The following is a 25,351-nucleotide window of genomic DNA, read 5'->3' as shown; positions in this document are numbered from 1 at the left end:
CAGTGAGCTATGATTGTGCCACTGCACTCCAGCCTGGGTGACAGAGTGATACCCTCTCTTAAAATAAAATAAAAATAAATAAATAAAATAAATAAAAATAAAGAGGACCAGCAAGTTAGTGACTTAGGCAGCTTAGAGAGCACCTCCTAATCCTTCCACCTCAGTTTACAACTAAAGTTCAACATCATCAACTACCTCGTCTCAGGTATCCAAGTGATATGGTTTGGCTGCGTCCCCACCCAAATCTCATCTTGAATTGTAGCTCCCACAGTTGTGGGAGGGACCCAGTGGGAGGTAATTGAATCATGGGGCAGGTCTTTCCTGTGCTATTCTTGTGACAGTAATAAGTCTCACAAGCTCTGATGGTTTTATAAAGGGGAGTTGCCCTGCACAAGTTATCTTCTCTTGTCTGCTGCCACATGAGACGTGCCTTTCACTTTCCACTATGATTGTGAGGCCTCCCATCCACGTGGAACTGTGAGTCCATTAAACCTCTTTCTTTTGTAAATTGCCCAGTCTTGGGTATGTCTTTATCAGCAGTGTGAAAACAGACTAATATACTGAGTAAGTGAATTGGTGGCAAAACCAAAACAAGAATTCAGATCTCTTGACTTCCATCCCAGGGTCTTTTTCACCTCTATGATCTGCCTGTTTGTTTATCTGGGCAGCATATAATCATACCACGTTAAAAAACAGTAACTTCTACTATTTATTGAGTACACATTAAGTTTCTTCCCATATAAGACAGTTGCATTACCTTAACAGCAACTCATTAAAGAAGTTCTTATTGTTCTCATTTTGCACAGCGGAAAACTGAAGTTCAGAAAGGTTAAGCAACTTGCGTAAAGTCACACAGCTAGTAAGTCATAGAGTCAGGATCCAAATTCAAGTGGCCTGACTCTTGAGTCCTCATGTGGAATTATGATGCTCTGCCCCATCTTTGGCTTTCTGCTCCACCAAGAGTGACAGTGCCCATGCACTCTTTCAAGCCAGGACCTTGCTGAGTCTTTGACTGAGACGGAGAAATCCTAAGAGATCTGTCATTTCCTGCACTTCATGGCTACTGGCATGGGAATATTGTTCTCAGCCTTGTGTTATTTACCCAAGAATTTGCAAGGCTGCACCTTGCTTAAGTAGCAAACACCTCTGCAAATATGGATGGGAAATTGGGTTTGCTTACCCAGGAGTGGAGAAGGATTCAAGCATTCTTGGAAAAGGTGTTGGTGCAAACATGCATGGGTGCCAAAGATGCTCAAAGTTGATTGGGTTTCACTTATCAACACAGTGGGGGAGGAAGAAATTCTTTTTCAAAACATTAGCTTTACTGAGGCATAACTGCATATAAAAATAACTACACATGTTTAGTGTATAGAATTTGATGAGTTCAGATTTATGTACATATCTATGATACCATCACCACAATCAAGGTAATAAGAGTCCCATTCCTCTGATAGATGGGACTCTTGTTTTGTTTTTTAGAGATAGGGTTTCACTCTGTCACCCAGGCTGGAGTGCAGTGGTGCAATCACAGCTCATTGCAGTCTCTAACTCCTGGGCTCAAGTGATCCCCACCCTCCCCCCTTAGCCTCCTGAGTAGCTGGGACCACAGGCATGCACCACCACATTTGGCTAATTTTTTAATTTTATTTTTTGTAGAGTTGGCGGGGGCGAGGGGTCTCACTGTTTACCAGGCTGGTTTTGAACTCCCGGGCTTAAGCAATCCTCCTGCTTTGGCCTCCCAAGCTGTTGGAATTATAGGCATGAGCCACTGCTCTTGGTCAGAGAAGCGGACTTTTGAAGTCTCTCTGCAAACATGGCTTTGGCGCTTATAAACAGAAACTCTGCAATGTGAGGGGCAGAAATAGTTAACTAATGTTCATTCCACATCCACAGAGATCTGGCAAAGGGCAGTCTATTCCACACTGTAGACTTGTGATCGCCTGTGATGGAAGCACCTGGTGAGGCTTGTTAAAAATGCAGAGTATTGGTTATTTATTGCTGTGTAACACGTTGCTCCAAATTGTAGTAGCTTAAAACAACAGCAACTAGTTTCCCAGTGAATCTTCAACTTGGGGAGAGTTCATCAGGACTGTCTCTGCTGGGTCGGCTCCACTGGGGACTGGGGGATTCTCTTTTGAAATGACTCACTCACATTGCTGGCAGGTTGGTGTACTTGGTTGGGATTTCTGCCAGGGCTGAGGGCTGCGGGCCTTGGTTCTTCTCTATGTAAGGCTCTCCAAAGGATGCTTGGGCTTCCTCACAGCATGGTGGCTGCGTTCCAAGAGAACAAGGTACAATTATATTGCACTTTTCTGATCTACATCTCTGCTGTACTGTATTGGTTGAGGGAGTAAAAAAGGCCCACCAAGTTTCAAGAGTTCATAAATTCATCCTCTTGATGGGGGAAACATCAAGATTCAGAAAGAGCATGTGGGATGGAAAGTATTATTGTGGCCAGCTTTGGAAAATACAATCTGCCACTTAGCAAATTCCCATGACCCCACTGCAGAGCTGCAGGATCAGAATTTATAGAGGCAGGGCCAAGGAATCTGCATTTCAATCTCTTCCATATAATTTCTATTGATCACTGAACTTTGAGATTCCCTAAGTGAGGATTGACATGCAGCCTCCATAAGACAGTGCTAACTTAGCATTTGGTGTAGCTGACTGGAAGATAGAAAACAGGCTTTTGTCCTGGCCAGGCACCGGAATTCCTGTGTGACTTTGGGAAAGTAACTTACTATTTCAGGGTTCATTCTTCTTAGCTGTTTAATAATTATACACAGCTCAGGGGGTCATTCTCAGGACTAAATACTACAAAACCTAGAATATGCTTAGCCTAGTATCTGTTGCTGAGTGAGTATTCAATGAATAGTATCATATTCAAATGACATTATTATGACTGCTAAAGTCTTTGTCAATTTAAAGTGCTCTTTTATTATAATTATCATAGCTACTGTTTGTTTACAGCTCTCTCAGTGCCAAGCCCATTATTACTTAGAATTTGCAGGTATTACTAACCCCATTTCACAGAGAAGGAAATTGAGGTTCAAAAAGGTTGAATGACTTGCCCAAGGAATGGGGAGAACTTGGATTTGAACTGATTGTAATTTGGTTCCAAAACCCCTACCCCTACCATGTCACACTGCCCCTTGCTATGTGATAACAGAAGCCTTTTTTTTTAAAAAAAATTAAATATGTCTTATTAACTCATCTTGAAAATGAGGTCTATAACACCTTCCTTGCCAGAAGGTTGGTGTTGGGGTTTATTGTCCTTCTAATATCTTGTCTTCTGAGACAGTGCTGAGATCCATCCCGGCGGTTAAACCCCTGGCTGCTGGCCTCTATTGGTGTGGTGGGAATGCAGTTCTGGGAGCCAGAGAAGAGAGACGCTTCCTACCTACCCCCTCCTCATTCAATGGGGTCCCTTCCACCTGCCAAAAACCAATGTGGCCATCTCACAAGGAGGCGGTAGCTTCCTTACAGCCTGACAGCTGTGACATTATGAGGCTCAGTGGGTTGAACTCCAGAAGCTTAACTCAAATCCCAACTCTACCACTTCGTACCAGTATGACCTTGGGTAGGTACTTAGGGAGCACTTTACCACTCTAGGCTTCTGTGTCCTTCACTGTAACAAGGGGATACCAACTCCAACCTTTGGGTTTGCTCCAAGGATTAGATGAGCTTAAGTAGAATAGGCATCTAAGAAACAATTTGGTACACAGAAAGTTGGGTGTGTTTTGCTGTCATGGAGGTGGGGTCCTCAGCGCCTTGCAGACCTGGATCTCTTTCCACTTGCAGAGGTGGATCAAGTCAGGCAGAGTGCAGCTCTGGGGGCTCAGCCCAAGGCCCTGCCATGATTGTGGGGGCTCATTCTTCTTTGCTTCCCATTGCAGTTGTTGCTTGAACTCTGCCCTGACACCTAGGGGCACACCAAGACACACACAAGCACACCCACTCACTACTCTCTACCATCTCAGCTTTTTACTCATTCTTTAAGCAGGACGGTAATATATGTGCCTGCCAAAAGCAAACCATGCCTCACAGTGAGAAGGAATCCTCCCTCTTTCACCTGTCTCTCTCCACTTTCTCCCAGTCACCTGTGTTCCCTCGCTGGCGGCAACCATGATCGCTAGTTCCTTGGGTACCTACCCTTCCAGAGATAATCTATGCATAGATAAGCATATAGGTAATTTTCTTAAGCATATATTGCTTTTTGTGTTTTTAAGTAAAGATTGTTTTTTGGAATGTTTTTAGATTTACAGAAAAGTTGCAGAGATAGTACAGTGACTTTCTATAAACCCTTCGACTGGTTTTCCCTCACGTTAACATCGTACACAACGCAGGTACATTTGTCAAAACTAAGAAGCTAACACTGGTACATTGTTGTGGACAAAACTTCAGGCTTTATTAGGATTTACAGGGTTTTCCCCTAATGCCCTTTTTCTATTCCAAGACTCAATTCAGAATCCCACGTTGCATTTAGCATATATGCTTTGTCATTGATGGAAATCACACAATTCCTTCACCCTTTTGCAAAGAATAAAACAAAAATCAAAACCCCAAACGACTGCTACAACAAGCCCTACGAATTCCTCACCCAACCACAAAGGCTGTGAACATAATCATTTCTACCATATATTAAAAACTCAATATACACAAGATGTTTTATCTAATTTCATTCTCACAACAACCCTGATTTTGCAGGCAAGGAAATTGAGGCCCAGGAGGGTAGAATGACATGCCCACAGTCACCCAGCAAGAGAGATGCTGCAGAACTGAGGTCTCAGCCGGGTCTGTTGGCTCTCAGGTTTGGTCATTGAACTAGTCTTTCTTCTTCTCCCTGTACCCTGAATCCTTGGACAACTTTGCCTAATTAAGAGAAATTTTTTTATGCAGTTTGGATCTGACTGCTGGACTTGGTGACAATTTATTTTGTGGCTTCCTACTACAAATGGAGTTCTTTTTTAGGAACAGTGACTCTCAGAGGGCAGAGCCAGGAATTTTAATTGGGTGAGAGGCAGCAGTGAGTAGCAGAGTGAGTACCAAGTGGCAAGTCAGAAAACACCTATTTAAATCCTAACCTGCTCTGTGACCTTGGGCATTCCTATCAATGCTAATTAGTCATAGTAATCACCTTTACTTATTGATTTCTTATTATGTATCAGGTGCTGTGCTAAGCAACTCGTGTGCATCACCTGATTTAATCTTCTCAGCAATTTTGTGGGAGAGGTACAAAGAATCCCTTATTTTGTTTCTTATTTATTTATTTATATATATATTTTTATTATACTTTAAATTCTGGGATACATGTGCAGAACGTGAAGGTTTGTTACATAGATATACATGTGCCATGGTGGTTTGCCGCACCCATCGACCTGTAATCTACATTAGGTATTTCTTCTAATGCTATCCCTCCCCAGTCCCTCACTCCCCGGCAGGCCCTGGTGTGTGGTGTTTCCCTCCCTGTGTCCATGAGTCCCCCCATTTTATAGATGAGGAAACTGAGGCTTCAGGCATTGAGCAGCACGCCCAAGGCCACACAGATAGGAAGAGGTGCATCAAAGATTTGAACCTGGGCGGAGGGGCTACAGAGCCCGTATTTTTGCTACTGCTATAATACCGATATAGGGAATAGCTAATATTTATTTTCTACGTGGTGCACACGATTCCAACCACTGTATGCAATATATCATTGAGTCCCCACAATGACTCTATGGAGTCAATACTATCATCTCCATTTTTTTCAAATGAAGAAACTGCTTTCTCATTTGTTCAGTGAAGCAATCATTTCGTTTCTGCTCCATAGTTACTTTCTAAGAGCTGTCACTTTCAGAAAAAGGGTTAAGACAGGCAAGGACTCAGGTAATGTGGAGAGGGGGCTGACTTTTGACTAAGTCCCTCCCTCTCCCTCTCAGAGAGAAGCCATGGGAGCCACAGGAGCTTGGGGAGGCGGCTGGACTAGTGCCTCACCTGTGCCTTCTCTGGAGGCTGGAGGCACAGTCCGAGTTCCCTGGGGCTGGCTGTGCCTGTTGTCCATCAGTCCAGGCTGGGCAGGCTGCCTCCTTGGCAGAGCAGGCTACAGCTCAAGGCTCCTGAGCACTGCGTGGCTCGGTGAACTGTGCAGGGAAGGGAGGCTGCCAGTATGTCACCGGCCAGCACCCCCATGGGCACCATCTGGGACACACTGAGCTGGAGAGCTAGGCCTGACCAATGGCTGCCCCCTCCGCCCTGCAGACCACACCTTCCTGAACACACACCAGGAGCACTCAGCCCAGGAAAGGTATCTGAGCATCAGGGGACCGCAACATCTCAGTGGAACCCTCAAGGGCCCTGTAAGACAATAATAAGCATCCTAATAACTGACATTTATTAAACCCATGCTATGACTGGGCACTATGCTAAACGTTTTATATGTATTGCCTCATTCAATTTACCCCTTAGAAACCCCTAAATGGCAAGTACTATTACTATCCCCACATTATAGATGAGGAAACTGGAGCACAGAGAGGCTGAGAGATCTACCCAGTATCATGCAGCCGGTAAGTTTCAGAGCTAAGGTTCAGATGCTATTTTTAAAAGTCCAGCTGTCTGTGATGAGTCCTGGATTCTAATCTTTGCTCCATCTCTAACTGATGAGTGATTCTATTTGGTCTCTTACTCTTTCTGGTTCTTGTTTCTTCTGTGTCATGCAGAGATTGGACCATATTTTCAAAACATGTTCATCAGAATCCCAGAGTTCTGTGATGAGCTTTGGTGTGGGTGGGAGGGAGGCTAGGGGTGAAGCAGAAGTTAAGGAGCATCAGACTCCAATCTCTTACCCACCTTTTCACCTGAGATCAAAGCTTCACTTTTAGCTTCTTCCTATATTAGGGCAATGTAGGGGAGTTGCCTTATGAAAGGGGCTCTGCTGATTGAGGCAAGCTTAAACGCAGGAATTGCTAATCTGACATTCTTGCATCCTAAGAGTGAAGAAAAAGGAGCCTCAAAGATGTTAAGTGACCTGTCTAAAGAGGCCCAACAGTCTGGGCACAGCGGCTCATGTCTGTGATTTCAATACTTTGGGAGGCTGAGGTGGGAGGATTGGCTAGAACCCAGGAGTTCAAGACAAGCCTGGGCAACAAAGTGAGACTTCATCTCTATTAAGAATATTTTTAGCCGGGCGCGGTGGCTCAAGCCTGTAATCCCAGCACTTTGGGAGGCCGAGACGGGCGGATCACAAGGTCAGGAGATCGAGACCAGCCTGGTTAACACGGTGAAACCCCGTCTCTACTAAAAAATACAAAAAACTAGCCGGGCGAGGTGGCGGGCGCCTGTAGTCCCAGCTACTCGGGAGGCTGAGGCAGGAGAATAGCGTAGACCTGGGAAGCGGAGCTTGCAGTGAGCTGAGATCTGGCCACTGCACTCCAGCCTGGGTGACAGAGCAAGACTCCGTCTCAAAAAAAAAAAAAAAAAAAAAAAAAAAAAAAAAAAAAAAAAAAAAAAATTTTAAAAAGCAGTGGCTCATGCCTGTAATCCCAGCACTTTGGGAGGCTGAGGCAGGTGGATTGCTTGAGTCTGTGAGTTTGAAACCAGCCTGGGCAACGTGGCAAAACCCCATCTCTACAAAAACTACAAAAAATTAGCCTGGCGTGGTGACGTGCCTGTAGTCCTAGCTACTTGGGAGGCTGAGGTGGGAGAATCGTTTGAGTCCAGGAGGTGGAGGTTGAGGTGAGCCAAGATCATGCCACTGTACTCCAGCCTGGATGACAGAGTGAGACTGTCTCAAAAAAAAAAAAAAAAAAAAAAAAAAAATAGCTGGGCATGGTAGCATGCACCACCTATAGTCTCAGCTACTTGGGAGGCTGAGGCAGTTGGATCAGTTGCAGTGAGCTGTGATAATGCCACTGTATTCTAGCTTGGGAGACAATGCAAGACCCTGTCTCAAAAATAAATAAATAAACAAGTAAAATAAAATAAGAAAAATAAAGAGATCCAGCAGGTTAGTGACTTCGGCAGATAACATCGGATTGGTTTAAACTGCAGGTTCTGGAGCCAGACAAAAATAGGTTCCAATCCTACCTCTGCTAATTACCAGTCACTGGGCAGAGTCAGCTCTTGACTGGTAGACTAAGCCTGTTTTACTACCACTAAATGCGCTCAGTAAGATTGCTAATGCCCTGAGTCATTTTTCTGATGGAGAACTCAGTAACTGAGTCATCTTTCCTTTCCCTCTTCACCCCAATCCCAATTCCCCTCCCAAAGAGCACAGGGCACCCAAATATCTTTTGACCTGCCCAGCTATGCTGCATATACCAGGGGCACCCAAGGACGATCACCTCTTGAGGAATAATTTGCTGTGACTTTCTACCTGGCAACCTCTACTGGAAGTCACATCCAGTGGAGAGGTCTGTGTTCATGAATAGGAAAAGGGCTGTGCTTGTGACAGGAAGGTATGAAAAAGAGACCATATGTGACTCTTAGTAGCTATGTGACCTTCAGTGCCTTGAGCTTTGGAGTCCTCTTTTTTTTTTTTTTTTTTTTTGAGATGGAGTTTCACTGTCACCCAGGCTGGAGTGCAGTTGCATGATCTCAACTCACTGCAACCTCCATCTCCCATGTTCAAGTGATTTTCCTGCCTCAACCTCCTGAGTAGCTGGGACTACAGGCACATGCCACCATGCCTGGCTAATTTTTGTATTTTTAGTAGAGACAGGGTTTCACCATGTTGGCCAGGCTGGTCTCGAACTCCTGACATCAAGTGATCCGCCTGCCTCTGACTCCCAAAGTGCTGGGATTACAGGTGTGAGCCACTGCGCCTAGCCAGAGTCCTCATAAGAGGAAAAAAAAAAAAAAGCAGTGTTGGGGGTTGGTTTGATTATCCCCAAGGGCCTCCAAAGTTTCAAGATGGCACGCCTCAATGATCCCTGGTACCAGGAAATATGACCTCTCTCCTTAGCATCCAGACATTTCCCTGAGAAGTTGTTTTTTCCATAGGCACAGACTCTGACAGAATCTTTATCTGTGGAGTGAATGATGAGACTTTTGGGCACTGCTGGCCTTGGGAAATTGGCCTGATATGCTCTGACTTTAGGGCCATCAAAGCACTATCTTGAGGGATTGCTCTGACCAGTCACGGCTGAGTGACAGAGCTTAAGATGGAGCCAGCTTCCCTATACAATTGCGAGTGAACCTACAAGAAAGACATTTCCTACAAGAGAGGCCTGGTCTCCTCCAGACATGGAAGCTGCCCTCCAATGGTGAGTGTGAGAAGAGGTACCCAAGGTGCTTCCTCTCAGGGTGTAGCAGTGTGGCCCGCCCAGGTATGTGGAAGAACTGCTCCTTGTTCTTTCTCTTAGAGAAGTCTTTATCGGTGTGTTAGCCAGGGTTCTCTAGAGGGACAGAACCAATAGGATAGACGTATATATAAAGCGGAGTTTATTTTATTTTCGTTTTTATTTTACTTTTTTGAGATGGAGTTTTGCTCTTGTTGCCTAGGCTGGAGTGCATTGGCACAATCTCAGCTCACTGCAACCTCTGCCTCCTGGGTTCAAGTGATTTTCCTGCCACAGCCTCCCAAGTAGCTGGGATTACAGGCATACGCCACTATGCCTGGCTAATTTTTTTTGTATTTAATAGAGCCGGGGTTTCACCATGTTGGCCAGGCTGGTCTTGAACTCCTGACCTCAGGTGATCCACCCATCTCGGCTTCCCAAAGTGCTGGGATTACAGATGTGAGCCACCGTGCCTGGCCTAAAGGGGAGTTTATTAAGGAATATTGACTCACATGATCACAAGGTGAGGTCTCACAATAGTCTGCAAGCTGAGAAGCAAGGAAGCCAGTCCAAGTCTCAAAGCAGAAGAACTTGGAGTCCGATGTTATAGGGCAGGAAGCATTCAGCCCCAGGGGAAAGATGGAGGCCAGAAAACTAAACCAGTCTAGTCTTTCCATGTTCTTCTGCCTGCTTTTATTCTGGCTGGGCTGGCAGCTGATTAGATGGTGCTCACCCAGATTGAGGGTGGGTCTGCCAGTCCTCTGACTCGAATGTTAATCTCCTTTGGCAACACCCTCACACACACACCCAGGAACAATACTTTGCATCCTTCAATCCAATCAAGTTGATACTCAGTATTAACCAACACAGTTGGTATAGCTGCTATGAAGGTTTTCTTACCATCTGAAACTCTTTGAGCAGCAAAATTCTGCTTAGCATCCTAAGCTGCATTGAGAATTAAGCTTTGCAGCATAGATGGAGTAAGGCTGTCGTGATCCTATACACGCTGTCATAGTCTCTGCATGTATGGTGAAGCTCCAGGTGCCTGACACACGACATGCTCTACCCTGGTGACCTGTCCACTCCAGTGAAACTCCAGCTGCCTGTGCCTATGTTTAGAGGCACACTGTCCCTTCCAATGAAGGGCTGCCATTTTTCTCTATTCAAAAGAGGCCATATCTGTTTGATTTATCTTTCTATAAATCTGATCATGAATAACTTAAAACCCTGAATACCAATAGTTTTCAAGAAAGACAAATCCAGTTTCAGGGTTGGCATCAATTTATGAGAACAGCAAGTGCAGAGGCATCATCAGAATCCCCTATGGATTTAAAACAAATGTCCGTGCCTGGCCCCACACCTGGAGATCCTAATGGAGTAGATCTAGAGTGGGCATAGGTGTCTGTGTTTTATTTTATTTTTTTTTTTGAGACAAAGTCTCACTCTGTCACTCAGGCTGGAGTGCAGCAGTTGAACACCTGGGTTCTCTTCATGTTGCCCAGGCTGGTTTCAAACTCCTGGGCTCAAGTGATCCTCCTGCCTTGGCCTTCCAAAGTGCTGGGAGTACAGGCGTGAGCCACTGCACCCAACCACATCTGTATTTTTAAAAGTCCCATAGATACAACCCACATATCCATTGCAGGGGACTGGATACACAAAGTATGGCTTATCCATGCAATAGAGAGCCAACTGCTCAACGATAAAAAATAAAAAAGCTGCTGATACATGCAACAACACAGAGGAATCTTCTAGACATCAGGGTAAGTGAAAAAAGCCAGTCACCAAAGAATACTTAGTGTAAAATTCCACTTACATGAAATTCAAAAAAGGGAAAAACTAATACACGGTATTAGAAATCAAAACTGTAGTTTACACTGAGTGGGGAGAGTGGGATTGACAACAAAGGGATACAAGAAAACTTCCTGGTGGCGATGAAAATACTCTGTACCTTGTTTTACATGATGGTCTGTGTGGATACACAGATTTTCAAAAGTAACAAACTGGCTGGGTGCAGTGGCTCACACCTGTAATTTCAGCCTTTGGGAGGCCAAGGCCAGACGATTTCTTAAGGACAAGAGTTTGAGTCCAGCATGGACAACACAGCAACACCCAGTCGCTACAAAAAATAAAAAATTTATCAGATGTGGTGGCATGTGCTAACCACTAAAGTCCTAACTACTTGGGAAGCTGAGGCAGAGGGATCACGTGAGCCTAGGAGTTCAAGTTCACAGTGAGCTACAACTACACAACTGTACTCCAGCCTGGGCAACAGAGCAAGACCCTGTCAAAAACAAAAACAAAAATAAAAACCCAAACACCTAAAAACCTTCACAAATGAAACCCTTAAGAGGTATGAATTTTATTATCTATAATTTATAGCTCATTTAAATAAAATGGCCTAACTTCCCCTTTAGACCCCAAGCCAGAGTCTTGCATGGGTGTCAAGGAGTGGCCTAATCAGTTCAGCCCAGCCATAGGCTCAGGAAAGGAAACACTTTCCTGCTCCCTGCCTTATATTATACAATCCCCCATTTTAATGTACTTTCCAGGATTTCCCTCACCCTTTCTCTGTCTTTTGGATTAAAACAACAACAACAACAACAACAACAACAAAACAAAATCCAGGAAACCCAACATAGAACAACCAGCTCAATAAGGAATCCATTTGTCTCCAGACACTGTGGCCCTCTCCTGTCTCCATTTCAGCAGCCACATCCACATTCCTGGAGGAAGTTCCCCTGCTTCCAGGCTACTTCAAGGCGCATGATGTTGATTGAGCATCTACTATGTGCCAGACCTTGCTTTACTAAGGCTGCCTCCTTTTCTTTTCAAAATAATCCTTAGAAGTAGATGTTTTTACTGCCCCCCAACTCCAGATTAGTGATCAACAAGGGGATCACTAATATAATGTCCAAAAGCGATGTTTTTAGTTTGATCCAGCTTGCCATAGCAAAACATCATAAACAGCAGAAGTTTATTTCTCTCACTTCTTGAGGCCAGGAAGTCCAAGATGAAGTGGCCTCAGACTCAATGTTTGGGGAGGGCCTGGTTCCTACTCATAGGCCGATGCCTTCTTGATTAAGCCTCACTTGGTGGAAGGACCTAGTTGATTCTCTGGCGTCTCTTTTATAAGAGCACAGATCCCATTTTACTCTCATGAAGCCATGAAGTCACCTCCTAAAGGCCCCAATACCATCTCCTTGAGAGTTAGGATTTTATCCTGTGAATTTGGGGGTGGGAACACACACATTTAGACCGCAGCAGGTGACATTAAGTTAAGAGGAGGAGGCGGGCTTAGAACAGTGATTGCAAAACCTCTTAGAATTTAAGACCCCTTTCCTTCCAAGGCCTGAAAGGCAGATAGGCATTGGAGATACAGGTGAGTATAAAACGGGCAGAGCTCCTCACTCGGCCATGCATTTCATGCCCAGTCGCTAGAATTTAAGTCAACCGAGCCCTCACACACCCAGGCCGTCCCATGTTCTCTGGCTCATCTCTTCTGGTAGCTTAGAAGTCGCAGCCTCAGGGAGACTTCTTTTTGGTGCAACTTAGAAGGAAGCAAGTGGGAAATGCAGAAGTCTTTGCTTTTAGGATTCTGGCTCCCTAAGATCAGAGGAGTGGGTTCCCGTACGGGGGTGGCGAGGCACAGGGAGAAGCATTGGAGCAGGCTCTGTGCGTGTGTGTGTGTGTGTGTGTGTGTGTGTGTCGGCGCGCCTGTGCGTGGAGGGGGATAGCTGTACCCAGCGCGAGGCACTGGGGGAGGAGGAAGCGGTACAGAGATCTGAATAATTGATTCTTCAGCCGCACCAGACGCCCGGGAGCGGGCGGAGAGCGTGGTTCCAACACCACGGACAGCAGCGCGCGCCGCCGCAGGCGCCCCCGTCGCCAGCCAGCCACCTATCCTGGCCTTATTTGCCGCCGTGCGCTCTCGGAACGGGTGGCCGCGCTCCGCGTCGCCGCCGAGGGACTGCAGGGTCTGTCTCGACCCACCTAGGAGAGAGGCTGCGCGCAGGAGACGCTTTCGCCCGCCGGAGCTCCAAGCCTCTTGGGCTTGCGCGGGGGCTACTGCGTCTCGCCGGCTGAGAACAAGTCCCTAAGTTGGTGTGGAGGGCGCCCCTGCCTTCCCCCTCCTCTTCCTCGGAGGCGACCGCAGCAGAAACACGCCCCGGGAACCCGGCTTTGCCAGTGCTGTGAACTAGGGTGTCCAGGCGCTCTCCGGACTCCCGCTGGGAAGTGGGGAGCCGAACGCCCTGCGCGGAGCTGGCCCCGCAGCGAAGGGCCCGGAGGGAGCTGCCTTTCCCCGCCCGCGCCTCTCTCGGCCGGGGACCGCGGGGATCCCCGGCCACACGCGCGGGCGCGCTCCCACATTCACTCACACACATTCGCCCTCAAACGCACCAGCCCGGAGCTGGGCTGCGGAGAGGGTGCTCCGGCGCGCTCAGAGGACCGGGCAGTTGCCGTCCGGAGTGGGGCAGGAAGCACAGCTAGGACTCTTGGAGGGGAGCTCCTAGGGCTTGGCCGGATCATGGGACCGGGTGAGCGCTAAGAATCGCGGCCGCAGCCATCAGCCCTGGAGATGACCAGGAGCGGCCACTGCTGAGAACTATGTGGAGAGAGGCTGCGGTGAGTGCTGGCGCGGGACGCCGGGCCTGGAAGGCCCCCTTGGGAAGGGGGAGGTGGGAGGCCTGGAGAGGGAGGGAGCAGCAGGATCTCAAGAGGGTCGCTGCGTGGGAACGATCCACCTCCCTCGGGGAACGGGACCGCGGGAGCCCGTGTCCTTCCCTCCCCCTCTCCTACTGCCGGCTCGTCGCAAACTCAGCCAGCGCCCCCCCACCCTTGTTACCTCCTCTTTCTCTCCCTACCCCCCTCGCTTAGCAGCTCCCAGTCGCACAACTCCCAGCAGCCGGCGCTGGGGAGGTGGTAGGGGGTGCGGGTGGAGGTGCCCAGTTAGCTTCTCGTGGGTTGCCAACCTGGGGCTCCCATTCTCCTGTGCACCCTGGAGTGGAGCTCCTGCTATCAGTCACAGGGGCTGAGGATCCGCACTGGGGGCGTCGTGGGCATGGGGCTTCAGCTTCCCCCTCTTGTCTAGCCCCCCTGGGCGCATAGGGGGGCTTGTGAGCGCTGCAGACTGCAGCCTTCCCCTCAACCCTCCCTCCCCTCGCTGGTGGGCTGACCCTGCCTCTCCTTCTCTCCTCCGGCCCGGTAGAGCCCTGCTGCAGAGCCTCCGGCTGGGATAGCCGCCCCCCGTGGGGGCGATGCGGACAGCGCGGGACAGCCAGGGGAGCGCGCGGGGGCCGCAGCATGCGGGAACCCGCTAAACCCGGTGGCTGCTGAGGCGGCCGAGATGATCGTGCGCGCAGCGCGCCCCACTGCATCCTCGACCTTCTCGGGCTACAGGTACGTCCCAGCGGGAGATCAGGGCTCTGTGGGCTGGGGAGGAGGGAGACTCGACCGGAGGGAGAGCGGGAGAGGTGATGATCAGGCTAGAGAGGGAGCGGGAGGGAGCCCAGCGGCGAGGCGCAGTAGGGGCACCAGGGGGCGCTGCGGCTCCGCGCTCAGCGGCGCTCACCCAGGAACGCCGAGGCCGCTTGGAGTTCGCCTCAACTTCCCCCGGCTCCAGCAGCGCCCGGTCTGAGAGGCGCGCGTCAGGTCACGCGTGCACGACCGCGCTGGTATTTTCAGGTACGCGGGGCTGTGCACTTGCCGCCGTTCATGCGTATGCCCCACCTGAGGACGTGTGAGGACTCCGGCTGGCAGTGGGCACCGCTTCAGCAGCCTGAGGAAGTGCGCAGAAAAGCGCGCGTGCCTATGAGCGTGTGCGGCCCACTGCCCACGTGCACCTAAGACTTGGCAACAGCGCCCGCAGTAGAAAGGCTAGGGAGGGGCTGTACAGTCCACGTCCGTCTGGGAGCTTCTTGGGAGCCTACCTTTCCCCCTACGCACGTTCTTTGCCAGCTCCCACGCGCTGGCCCGCGGGGGGACGCGCCTACTCTCCAGAATTCAGCATTGCACACGGCGCGCGTGAGAGAGGGTGTGTGTGTGTGAACATGTGTGTGTGCATGTGCGTGTGTGCACGCGCGCGTGTAGGGGGTGGGTCCTGGGCCTACTTGCAGTTGAGTGAAGGACTCTTCACGGTCCCTCGGCGCGAGGTGGGGCGAGCCCCAAGTTCCCCCAGGCACCGCGGAGCCTGGGCCCACCAGGCAGCGTCCTCACTCCCAAGCACCTGGGGCGTACTCTGCCTGAGAGGAGCCGGGTCTGTAGTTGGGGCTGGGCGTAGAGCCAAGTGTGTGGCGCACGCGACGGGCTCGCAGGGGGCGGGGTCAGCCAACTAGCTCCACTCTCAGGCCTGGACGCGGGGTCTGGGCGCCGCCTCCGCACGCCCAGCCGGGTCTGTAGTTCGCTCTGCGCCAGCAGGGGGCGGGGTTGATAACTTGGTCCTCACTATCCCAGGTGGGAGGGCTTGAGTGGAGGGTTTATTCTGTGCACCTACGAGCTTGGTGGGGTAAAGAACGCGCGCGGCGCTTAGAGTCTGTGGCCCTTAGCGAACCTGGGGAATGCGGTGGGGGATATGGACAGAGCTGGGGATGAGGAAGCGCGTGGAGACAGGGGATGAGGAAGCTGGATGTGAGAATGGCCTGGGGGATGCAGAATTAGCTCGGATTGGAGTTGTAGATGGAGTTAGAGATGGATGGATCGAGGGACGTGGATGACGTCGGGGATTGGGAATGGAGTCCGTGATCCCAGCAGCCTATCCAGCTGCTGAGTTCCATCCCTGGCTCGTAGAGCAGGGGCCCCGTTGGTAATCCCTTCCTTCTGGTCGTCTTGCTCACCGCGGCCCTGCGTCTCACTCTTCACTTTGCAGGGACCGTCAGTGGCGACTATGGGCAGAGTGGGCTATTGGACCCTGCTGGTGCTGCCGGCCCTTCTGGTCTGGCGCGGTCCGGCGCCGAGCGCGGCGGCGGAGAAGGGTTCCCCCGCGCTGAATATTGCGGTGATGCTGGGTCACAGCCACGACATGACAGAGCGCGAACTTCGAACCCTGTGGGGCCCCGAGCAGGCGGCGGGGCTGCCCCTGGACGTGAACGTGGTAGCTCTGCTGATGAACCGCACCGACCCCAAGAGCCTCATCACGCACGTGTGCGACCTCATGTCCGGGGCACGCATCCACGGCCTCGTGTTTGGGGACGACACGGACCAGGAGGCCGTGGCCCAGATGCTGGATTTTATCTCCTCCCAGACCTTCATCCCCATCTTGGGCATTCACGGGGGCGCATCTATGATCATGGCTGACAAGGTAAGGCCGGGATCTGATGCCCTGCCAGAACCCGGGAAGCCACCAGCTGCAAGGCAGCTGCTGCAGGTCCTCGGACACCCCTAGAATCTGTCTTGATGTGAAGTAGGGGTGGGGGTGGGAGGGTCGTGGCAACTGGCCCAGGTCTTGCCTCTCCAACCCAGAAATGAATGCAAATGCCTTTTGCCTTGTTTCTGAAAATGGTGTACACAGGAGCACTTCGGTGTGGGTGTTCCAGGAAGAGCTCAGAAAACTGAGTAGGCTGTGGGGTGGTGGTGGTGGTGGTGGCATGTTTGGAGATTTACAAGTACCGTGGGGCACAGAGGTGGGCCCAGGAGCACTGGAGATAAATGGTTCCTATTTCCACAATGCCAGTTTTACCTGCTTATTTTTTGGGAGAATGTCCATTTTATCCTTTTATGGTAAGTGACTAAAACTATTTCTAAAAATTATTAAATGTGGGTAGGTTCTGGAAGAAAATGCAAAGTTTTTAGGTGAAGCACAAAAGGGCAGAAAAAATGTCATGCTTCCTCCGACTCTGCAATTAGAGGAACAGAGGTAGGGAGTTTGAGAACCCTGGGCCAGAGGAGCGGAGGAGATACCCCTTTCTCAAAGGGAGTGGGTGGGAGTGGAGGTAATTAACTCCAAAGCCAGAGCATGGAGGGCCTGGCATTTTCCTTACACGTTCTCTGTCTGGGGCTCCAAGGCCCTCAGATGAAAGAGTTGGCTCCTGAACAAAGATGGGTCTTGGTACTAAAGTTGGAGGGTCTCAAAATGCACGAAAGAGTGTAAAAACGTCTGTTGACTTCGAATGAGAGAGGGTCTTTTTTTGTGGACAGCCTGGGAGCATCGGTTTGGAGAAGAAGGGAGAGAGATTGAAGATTTGAAGGAGATGTTAGGACAGCTCGGTTTGGGAATTACACAGAAGTGGAGGGAAGGAAGAAGGCTGGAAGGAAGAAGTAAAGTGAGGAATAAGAAAAAAGGGAAAGATTGGAGTTGTGTGTGTACTGTCCTCTAAGTCCTGAGAAAGGATTGGGAGTTCAGAAGGGGAGAGTAAGTGTACTTGTGTGCCATGGTCTCTAGCCCTGAGACCTTCTTGAAGAATGTTCCTTAGATGGCAGGAGATATTCTAGTGGGGTGAGCAGACATTCACTGTAGCACTTACCTTTTGATGCTCTCAAAGCACTTTTATATTCATCACATCAGCTTTTGCTTCTGTTTCAGCAATTCCCATCAGCTCCTTTGGGAACCGTATTAATTCTTTCGGGTCTCCTGGGCTACAGCACATTCAGCTGAAGCACACAATTGATGCAGTATCTTATTAAACATTCATTTTAAATGGTTTGCAGCCTAGCAGAATTCTTGTGTGTGGTTGAGCGTTTTCCCAGTCACTTCTCAGTTTTGGGGGACTCCTTTCTGGGAAGAAGATAGTAGGGACTAGCCATGCTCTGCCACCACTGACAATTTCAGAACTGGAGAGGACCTTAGGGTTTCCTGGAGCATCCTGTAACTTTCAGATGAAGTGACTGAGCCATAGGGGAGTTAAGGGACTTTGCCAAGACCACATAGTGGGTGATGTAGCTAGGTAGCTGAATTTCTGGTCCCAAGCTGTGATCTTCCATTCCACTAAATCAAGCCCGTACTTTAATGATGTCATCCATCTTCAGGAGGGCCAAGGAACCAGTCTTGTTTTGTGGGAGGGGCTGAACATGGAGAGCTGTGACGAATCACAGCCTAGAGGGCTTTTGTATAGGAGGCACCAATCTTCTAATGAAGGCATTGAGGAAGAAGAACAGCCGGTTTCCAGCCAGGCCTTGCAGTGTGATTTTGGGATTTAAATATTACCACAGATCCCTTCTTCCTTCTTGAGTTTTTTCTGAAGTAGCTATAGACAAGAAACAGTAGCCGTATTGAAAGTGAAATTTCTGGATCCATGAGGGTTTGGCACAACCCATTGGAGAAATCTGGGAAAAGCTGAATTGGAAAAGGTGCTATGAGATGGGGAGGTTCCAGGTAGGCTTTGGCTCTTACTTCTAAGTCTCAGCCGATAGGTGTGTGGCTCAGGCTCTCATGTGATGCATTCATCCAACTGTAGGCAGAGAGAAGTAGGAAGAGTGTAGGGTCATGGATAGGAACCCCCTTGATAGGCAGGGACCCTGCCTGCTAGTGAATCTTGACCCAGTGAATGGCAGGCTCTGACCAGCTAGACCAGCAACTGTTCTTTCCTTGAAGGAAGCATTAGAAAGAAGGTTCTGAGAAGTCCAGGGAGTATGGGTGGAAACATTCTTTTCTCCTCTGTGATGAAACTGCCTTTTGGGGATGTGGACCAAAATGTGACCTCACTTAAGAGTAAGAAGAGAAAAGGAATCAGGAAAGGACAAGAGGAAGATGAGAAAAGACATTTCCAGAGAAATCAAGAATAGAGGTTTAAGAGGAGTTGGAGACAGAAGAATGAAAGGGTCCATTAGTTCAAAAATGGGGGAGGGGATTTGATACTCCCTATTGTTGGGACTTTCAGAGTTGGTCTTGGAGAGATTGGCCCCTCTCTGTGATTCTGGTGGAACTGTAGGGAGATAAGGCAAGGTGGCAGGGAAGCAAAGAGCTCAGTGGAGGTAACATCAGGGCATATGTCTAGTCCCTATGTGGAACGGTGATATTGAGAGGAGTTGGGTGATATTGAGAGGAGCTGGGTGATACTGAGAGGAGTTGGTTTAAAAGGTGGTATTTTGAGACACTGGGGATGTGTTTAGAAAGGAGATTGTCTGAGATGTGAACATCACTTCCTTCCATTAGTAACATATGTAGATGGCTTGCGCTTCTGCCACCTGTTTCATTTAGAGCTGAACACTCAGTTTATTTGGCTCCAAAGAAACAGTCATGGTGCATTGCTTAAAACTCTGCCTAGCCTGGGTGTGCCAATGGTATTATGACTACAGCCTCAACCACCCTAGATTGATAAGACCTCTGCCTCCTGATAAAATGATGTTGATTTGGTAAAGCCACCCAGAACACACTTTTGTTATTTTTACTTCTAAATTGGCAACATGATAGTGCCCCTGCCAATAAGAAAGGTAGTCAATTTGGTTATCAGTTAAAATGAACACACACACATTTTTTTTTTTACCCTTCTCTCTGTCTACTTGACCCTTAAAGAAAACAACAAAGCCTTATGACAATCGAAATGTCATGCAAATGTGGCAGATTTTTGTGGTGTTAATTTAATTTACAACTGAGGTGTTAATGTTTTGCTTGCATTGTTGGGTGGTCTTGCAATACAACTAAATTAGAGGTGAAAATAAGGCTGGTTGAGGTGGTTCACGCCTGTAATCCTAGCACTTTGAGAGGCCAAGGCGGACAGATTACCTGAGGTCAGGAGCTCAAGACCAGCCTGACCAACATGCTGAAACCCCATCTCTACAAAAATACAAAAATTAGCCAGATGTGGTGGCAGGCCCCTGTCATCCCAGCTAATCAGGAGGCTGAGGCAGGGAGAATTGCTTGAACCCAGGAGGTGGAGGTTGCAGTGAGCCAAGATTGTGCCACTGCACTCCAGCCTGGGCGATAGAGTGAGACTTTGTTTCAAAAAAGAAAATAAATAAATTAATTAATTAATTAAAGGTGAAAACAATGCTCGATGTAAAGTTCTAATCTTATCTTGGCTTGGCCATTTTGACCCTGTCTAAGTGAAATACACTCCAGCTGCAGTAATAGTCCCTAGTAAGCCCAGCATATGGGTTAGATCTTTACACTTCTACTCAGTGTCCTCAACCCCTCTCACCCCCCACCACTTCTCTCCTTATTCCTAACTGCTCCGTGCAGGAAAAGACGAGGCTCAGATTTTAGCTATATCCATCCATGCCAGTTATCACTTAGGTTTTGTTTTCTATGTTATTTCTATGCAAACCTCATCTGTCCTACTGGAGTGTAAGTCGTTTGAGGGCAGATTTTTTTTTTTTTTTTTTAAATCTGTGTTTATCTGTGTATGTGTATTTGACGTAACAAATGTTTCCTCCACAGACATATAAAAATAATGTCTTTTCACTGTAGAGCACTTAGGAAGTACATTAAAATTTAAAGAAGATAAAAATCTCTCTCCAAATCCTATCACCATAGGTAAATACTACTGACACTTTGGTGTATTTCCTTTTATCTATTTAGTCTCAGGCTCAGGATTTTATAGTATATACGGTTTTTCTTATTGTGCTTTGCCCTCTGTGGACTTCCTTGGAGGCTTCAAGATTTTCTTTAATTCTGGAAATACCTCAACTGCTGTTCGTTGGATATTTCGTTTCCATCATTATTTCTATTCTCTCTGTCTGAATATATATGCATATATATAGTCATGCGTTGCTTCATGATGGGACACGTTCTGAGAAATGCACGGTTAGGTGATTTAATTGTGTGAACATCACAGAGTGCTCTTACACAAACCTACATGGTATAGTCTGTTACACACCTAGGCTATGTGCTATAGCCTGTTGCTCCTCGGCTATAAGCCCCTACAGCATACTCTACTGTATAAATGCTATAGTAAATATTGTACGTAACTGTAATACAATGGTAAGTATTTGTATATCTAAACATATCTAAGCATAGAAAAGGTACAGCAAAAACTTAGAATGCTGGTCTTATGGGACCAGCATTGTGTACTTATGGTCCATTGTTGAGCTAAACCTCCTTATGCAGCGTATGACTGTACTCTATATATATATGTCATTTCTCAATCAATTCTCCATGTATCTTAAGTTGTTTTTCTTTTTTCAGTTCTCTGTACTGTGTTTGGGAAGGTTTCCTCAGTTCTATACTCCAGTTAACTACATCATTTCATTTGTGTCTGGTCTATTTTATTTTAGAAAGAAGCAGCATGGATGTTCTATTATTTTGACTATCAGTTGAGTTATGGATTTCAACAAGGATATACTTTATTTCCAAGATAATAATTGGTCCCTTTTTATACCTCCCTGTTTTTTTGCTTTATAAATAACAAAAAACTGTTCTCATTTTGTGCATGTAACTCCCTCCCCTATCCCTTCAAAGATTAAAAAATATGTATTATAAAGTTCTTCTCTGATTGCTCTAGCATCTTTGTTTCTACAATTGTGAATTCCTTCATTTGTAGAGTCAGTTAGTTGGATGTTCACATGTTCTTTAATTTTTGTTTGTGAACTTATTTTCAAGGCAACTTTATGATTACTTATGCCCTACATCTGTGAGGGTGTGTGCTTTAAGCCAGAGCCCATGTCAACAGCTCAGCTTTGTACTCTCTTCCCATTCTACACTGCCTGTGGTGCAGGCTTGGGAGTCCGTCTCATGTAGATGACTTCATTTTGGCTCCTTGACACAGATGGGGTCCTGCTTTTTGGCTGTGACTATTGGTGGATGGTGCGGATGTTCCAGCGCCATCCACAGCTAGCAGCATAATTCTAGGTCCACTTCTTCCCCTTTTTCCCTGGATGGACATTGACACTTCTGTTCTCACGGCTCATATTGGACCTACCCTCTATTGATTATGTGGCTTTGATTCCTACTTGAAACCCTAGAGTCCCGTCTTTCAGTTCATTTATTTTTAGGGATTGCTCTCTATTTTTGATCTGTGATTCCCTTTTCTTATTTCCAAGCAATACTATGTAAATTTAAAAATAACTAAAGATTTCTTTATAAATTCTATGTCTTAGGAGCAGAAAAGGAAGGTTACTGAGTGTGTTCACTCAGCTTTTGACCCAGTTTTATTTCACAACCTGCTTTTATGTATTTTTTTAAGCTTGATTATATATTCTTGGAATTTTCCTTTATCACTACATAGACTTCTCAAACTTGATTTTCAATGGCTGCAGAGTGTTCAGTTCATACCACAATTATTTCTCTCTTTTTCCACCATTAATAAGATTCATTTGTGCTCCATAGGGACATCTCCTTTTCGGCACCTTGCACTTGTCCTGCCCTTTGCGTTTGTTACACAGTAAATGTTTGTTGATTGAATGAATTAAGCCATTGGCTCTGATGCCAGCTTATTGGAGCTTCCGGATGAACATACCACAATATGGTTCAGGGCATTCGTGCAGTGTTTGTTCCCTCAATGCTGACTGATTTCATAGGTGTTTGCCAATTTTTTTCTTCTCTCTAGTAGGCAGATAATTACCAGCCATCCTAAGGATTAACATAAATTGGGGGGTTACATACAAAAGGCCTGTAGAGAACTGCTGAGTAACAGCTCATCAGCAGGAGGTGAAAGTTGGTGCTCTTGTAACCTGGCAGCTCCACAGTTTGGATGCGAGTGACAGGCCTTCCCGTTAAACACTGAAAGCTCTCGAAAAGGGCAGACGCGCAGATCAGAATGTTGGTGGAGCCCACTCAGCTCCTGCTAAAGAGGCATCAGGTAGTTCCTGGGAGAGTGGGGAGACCTATCTTTAGTCTTTTCCATGAGGCATGTCAGATGCGATCATCAACACCTCCTCACATAAGTCATCAGAGACCAACAGGCATCCTCCCAGTAGCGTGACTCACACTCTAAGTAGCCGTCAGGGGTTGCTAGTAATTGTTTGGGCCCTTAAGAGCTGTGGTCTGGTGGGTTTGGAGGGGTGTTTATCTTATTTCTCATGGCCTCAGATGGAAAATGCTACTGTAGGCAGAGTGAGTGGGGAATGAGAGAGAAAGAGGGCTGTGCAGAAGAGAAACAGGAACTGAATCTCTGGTTTGTGATAGAGAGTTGGTAGCCTCTGATAAGACATCACATAAGTGAGACATTATATGGCTATTAATTGGTGTCTTTTGTTTGTCCTGCATCCCGCACCCTTGATCTTTCAAATCCTAATTCTTTGCCAACGTTTTAAAGTTGCCAATGTTTTAAAGACATCCCATTGAAAAGAAAATCCAAACTTCATGCTGCTTTGAAACAGTCAGAAGGCCTGGCCACACTGGCCCTGATTCCCCCCAATGGCAACAGTTGGCTGGAGATGAATCTCATCCCCCACCCCACCTGCCATGATCCCTGCCCTCCCATTGCCATCCTGGGACAAGACAGGTGCCCCTCCTTTCTTAAATTCCCAACAATCACTTCACTTCACTCATTTATGTTACATACACAGTGTCCTGAAGGCACTGGACTGTGAGGCCTATGATGTAGGTGAGGGAAGTAGCTCTTCTAGGGGCTGCTCCTGGGTAAGACGGCAGATCTATGGCGTGTATGTGACCATAGATGCCATGTTCACTGCTGCCGTCATTAATCTCCTGTAACGCCTGGCCTGGTTGGGCCCACTGGCCTTCTCAACACAGTACTCCAGGCAGCCATGATGAATCAATCTGAGTTGGAAGATCCAAGAAAACCTTGGACAAAGAGTCTGAAGAATGAAATTCAATTTCCAAAAATACCTGTGTGACCTTAGAAAAAGCCCTTTACCTGTCTGAACCTCCGGTTCTCCTGCAAAATGAGGATTTGGGACAAAATTATCACCAAGATCTCTTCCAGCTCTGAAAATTTTATGCCCTATCAAGGAAAGATTGGCAACAAACATACAAAAATATGAATAGCAGTTATCTTTGGGGTGGTAGACTCATGGCTGCTTTAATCTTTTAAAGAATGTCGTTATCAAGTGGTTAACATATTGTACTTTGAGTTAGATTGCCTGAATTTAAATTCAGGGATTCCACCTCTTGCTGGCTGGGTGATCATGGGGAAGTTCTTAATATCTTGAGCCTCAATGTCTTCATCTCTAAAATGGGAACAATAATAGCATCCACTTTATAGAGTTGTGAGATTTAAATGACATCATGGATATTAGTCCATGTCTCAGTGCCTACCTTATAATAAATGCTTATTACAGGAATGCTATTGTTATTGTGTCCACATTTTGTAGTTTTTATTTTTCTCCAGTGTGCATATAATTTTTAATAACCAGAAAGAGTGATTAAGGATGATGTGGTTACATGAGGGTATGCTCTGCAAGAAACTGGGAGTGAATCCCACAGAACTGTCAGAAGTGGAGGGTCTAACGTGAAATGATTTATATTTTCTCAACGGGGAAAACCAGAAGCTTCCTTTGCCTTCGTAGGACTTGCTGAGAGTTTTATCCTGGCAAACCAAAGCTAAATGTGGCCAGCGTGAAAGTGATCGTAGGAGAAGACTATCTCATTGACCTTTGCACTAAATGACTCCACCAACTGGACCATATGTTTGCACGGGGCTTAGGGATTTAGAGTGTGGACATATACAGTTTCTCATTTTGTCTCTGCCAGGGATTAATAACTCAGTGATAGCCTGGGGAACCTGGCAGCTCCAAAGGTATTTGTTTAAAGAATCTCTATTTTCAGATGAGGAAATAAAGGATCTGGGAATTGCAGTAATTTGTGCATTGTTCAAAGCTGTAACTGGAACCTAGAGCTTTGGCTTCTTACTCTTACTCTTTTGCTTTTATTTTATTGCCCTTTCAAGTTAATGACTACGAATCCATTTGGTTTAGGGAAGGGGTTCAGATTCAAGACAAATAATAGATTTTGATGTTCATATTGTGGTTGTCTTGACTAAAAGGATTAAGATATTGAATGATGGAATTAAAATTCAAAACTTCAGATTGAAGTGATGGAGCCACGCTAAAGACTGCACTGGAGGTTCCCTCCATACCCTGCTCAGCTTTAATGAGGTTAAATGACAAAGAAAAATTGTATGTATTAAAGGTGTACAACACAATTTTTTTTTTCTTAAAGAAAACAGGGTTTCACTCTGTTGCCCAGGCTGGAGTGCAGTGGCATGATCATAGCTCACTGCAGCCTCAACCTCCTGGGCTTAGGTGATCCTCTCATCTCAGCCTCC

General features: G+C 47.1%; 1 protein-coding gene across 2 annotated transcripts in view; it reads left to right on the top strand.

Moving 5' to 3' along the window:
- The first annotated feature begins 13,772 nt into the window (after positions 1-13,772).
- The window catches only part of GRIN2A (glutamate ionotropic receptor NMDA type subunit 2A), a 426,336-nt gene continuing 414,757 nt past the window's right edge, over positions 13,773-25,351 (top strand). For both annotated transcript variants that reach the window (XM_007985424.3, XM_007985396.3), the window contains exons 1-3: positions 13,773-13,877; positions 14,461-14,651; positions 16,117-16,548. In XM_007985424.3, coding sequence (XP_007983615.1) covers positions 16,135-16,548 — 414 coding nt within the window. In that variant the 5' untranslated portion in view covers positions 13,773-13,877; positions 14,461-14,651; positions 16,117-16,134. The remainder of the gene's footprint in view (positions 13,878-14,460; positions 14,652-16,116; positions 16,549-25,351) is intronic.

The sequence above is a fragment of the Chlorocebus sabaeus genome, chromosome 5 (genome assembly GCF_047675955.1).
Source record: "Chlorocebus sabaeus isolate Y175 chromosome 5, mChlSab1.0.hap1, whole genome shotgun sequence".
Lineage (NCBI taxonomy): Eukaryota > Metazoa > Chordata > Mammalia > Primates > Cercopithecidae > Chlorocebus > Chlorocebus sabaeus.
This window is presented reverse-complemented; position numbering and strand designations above follow the sequence as displayed.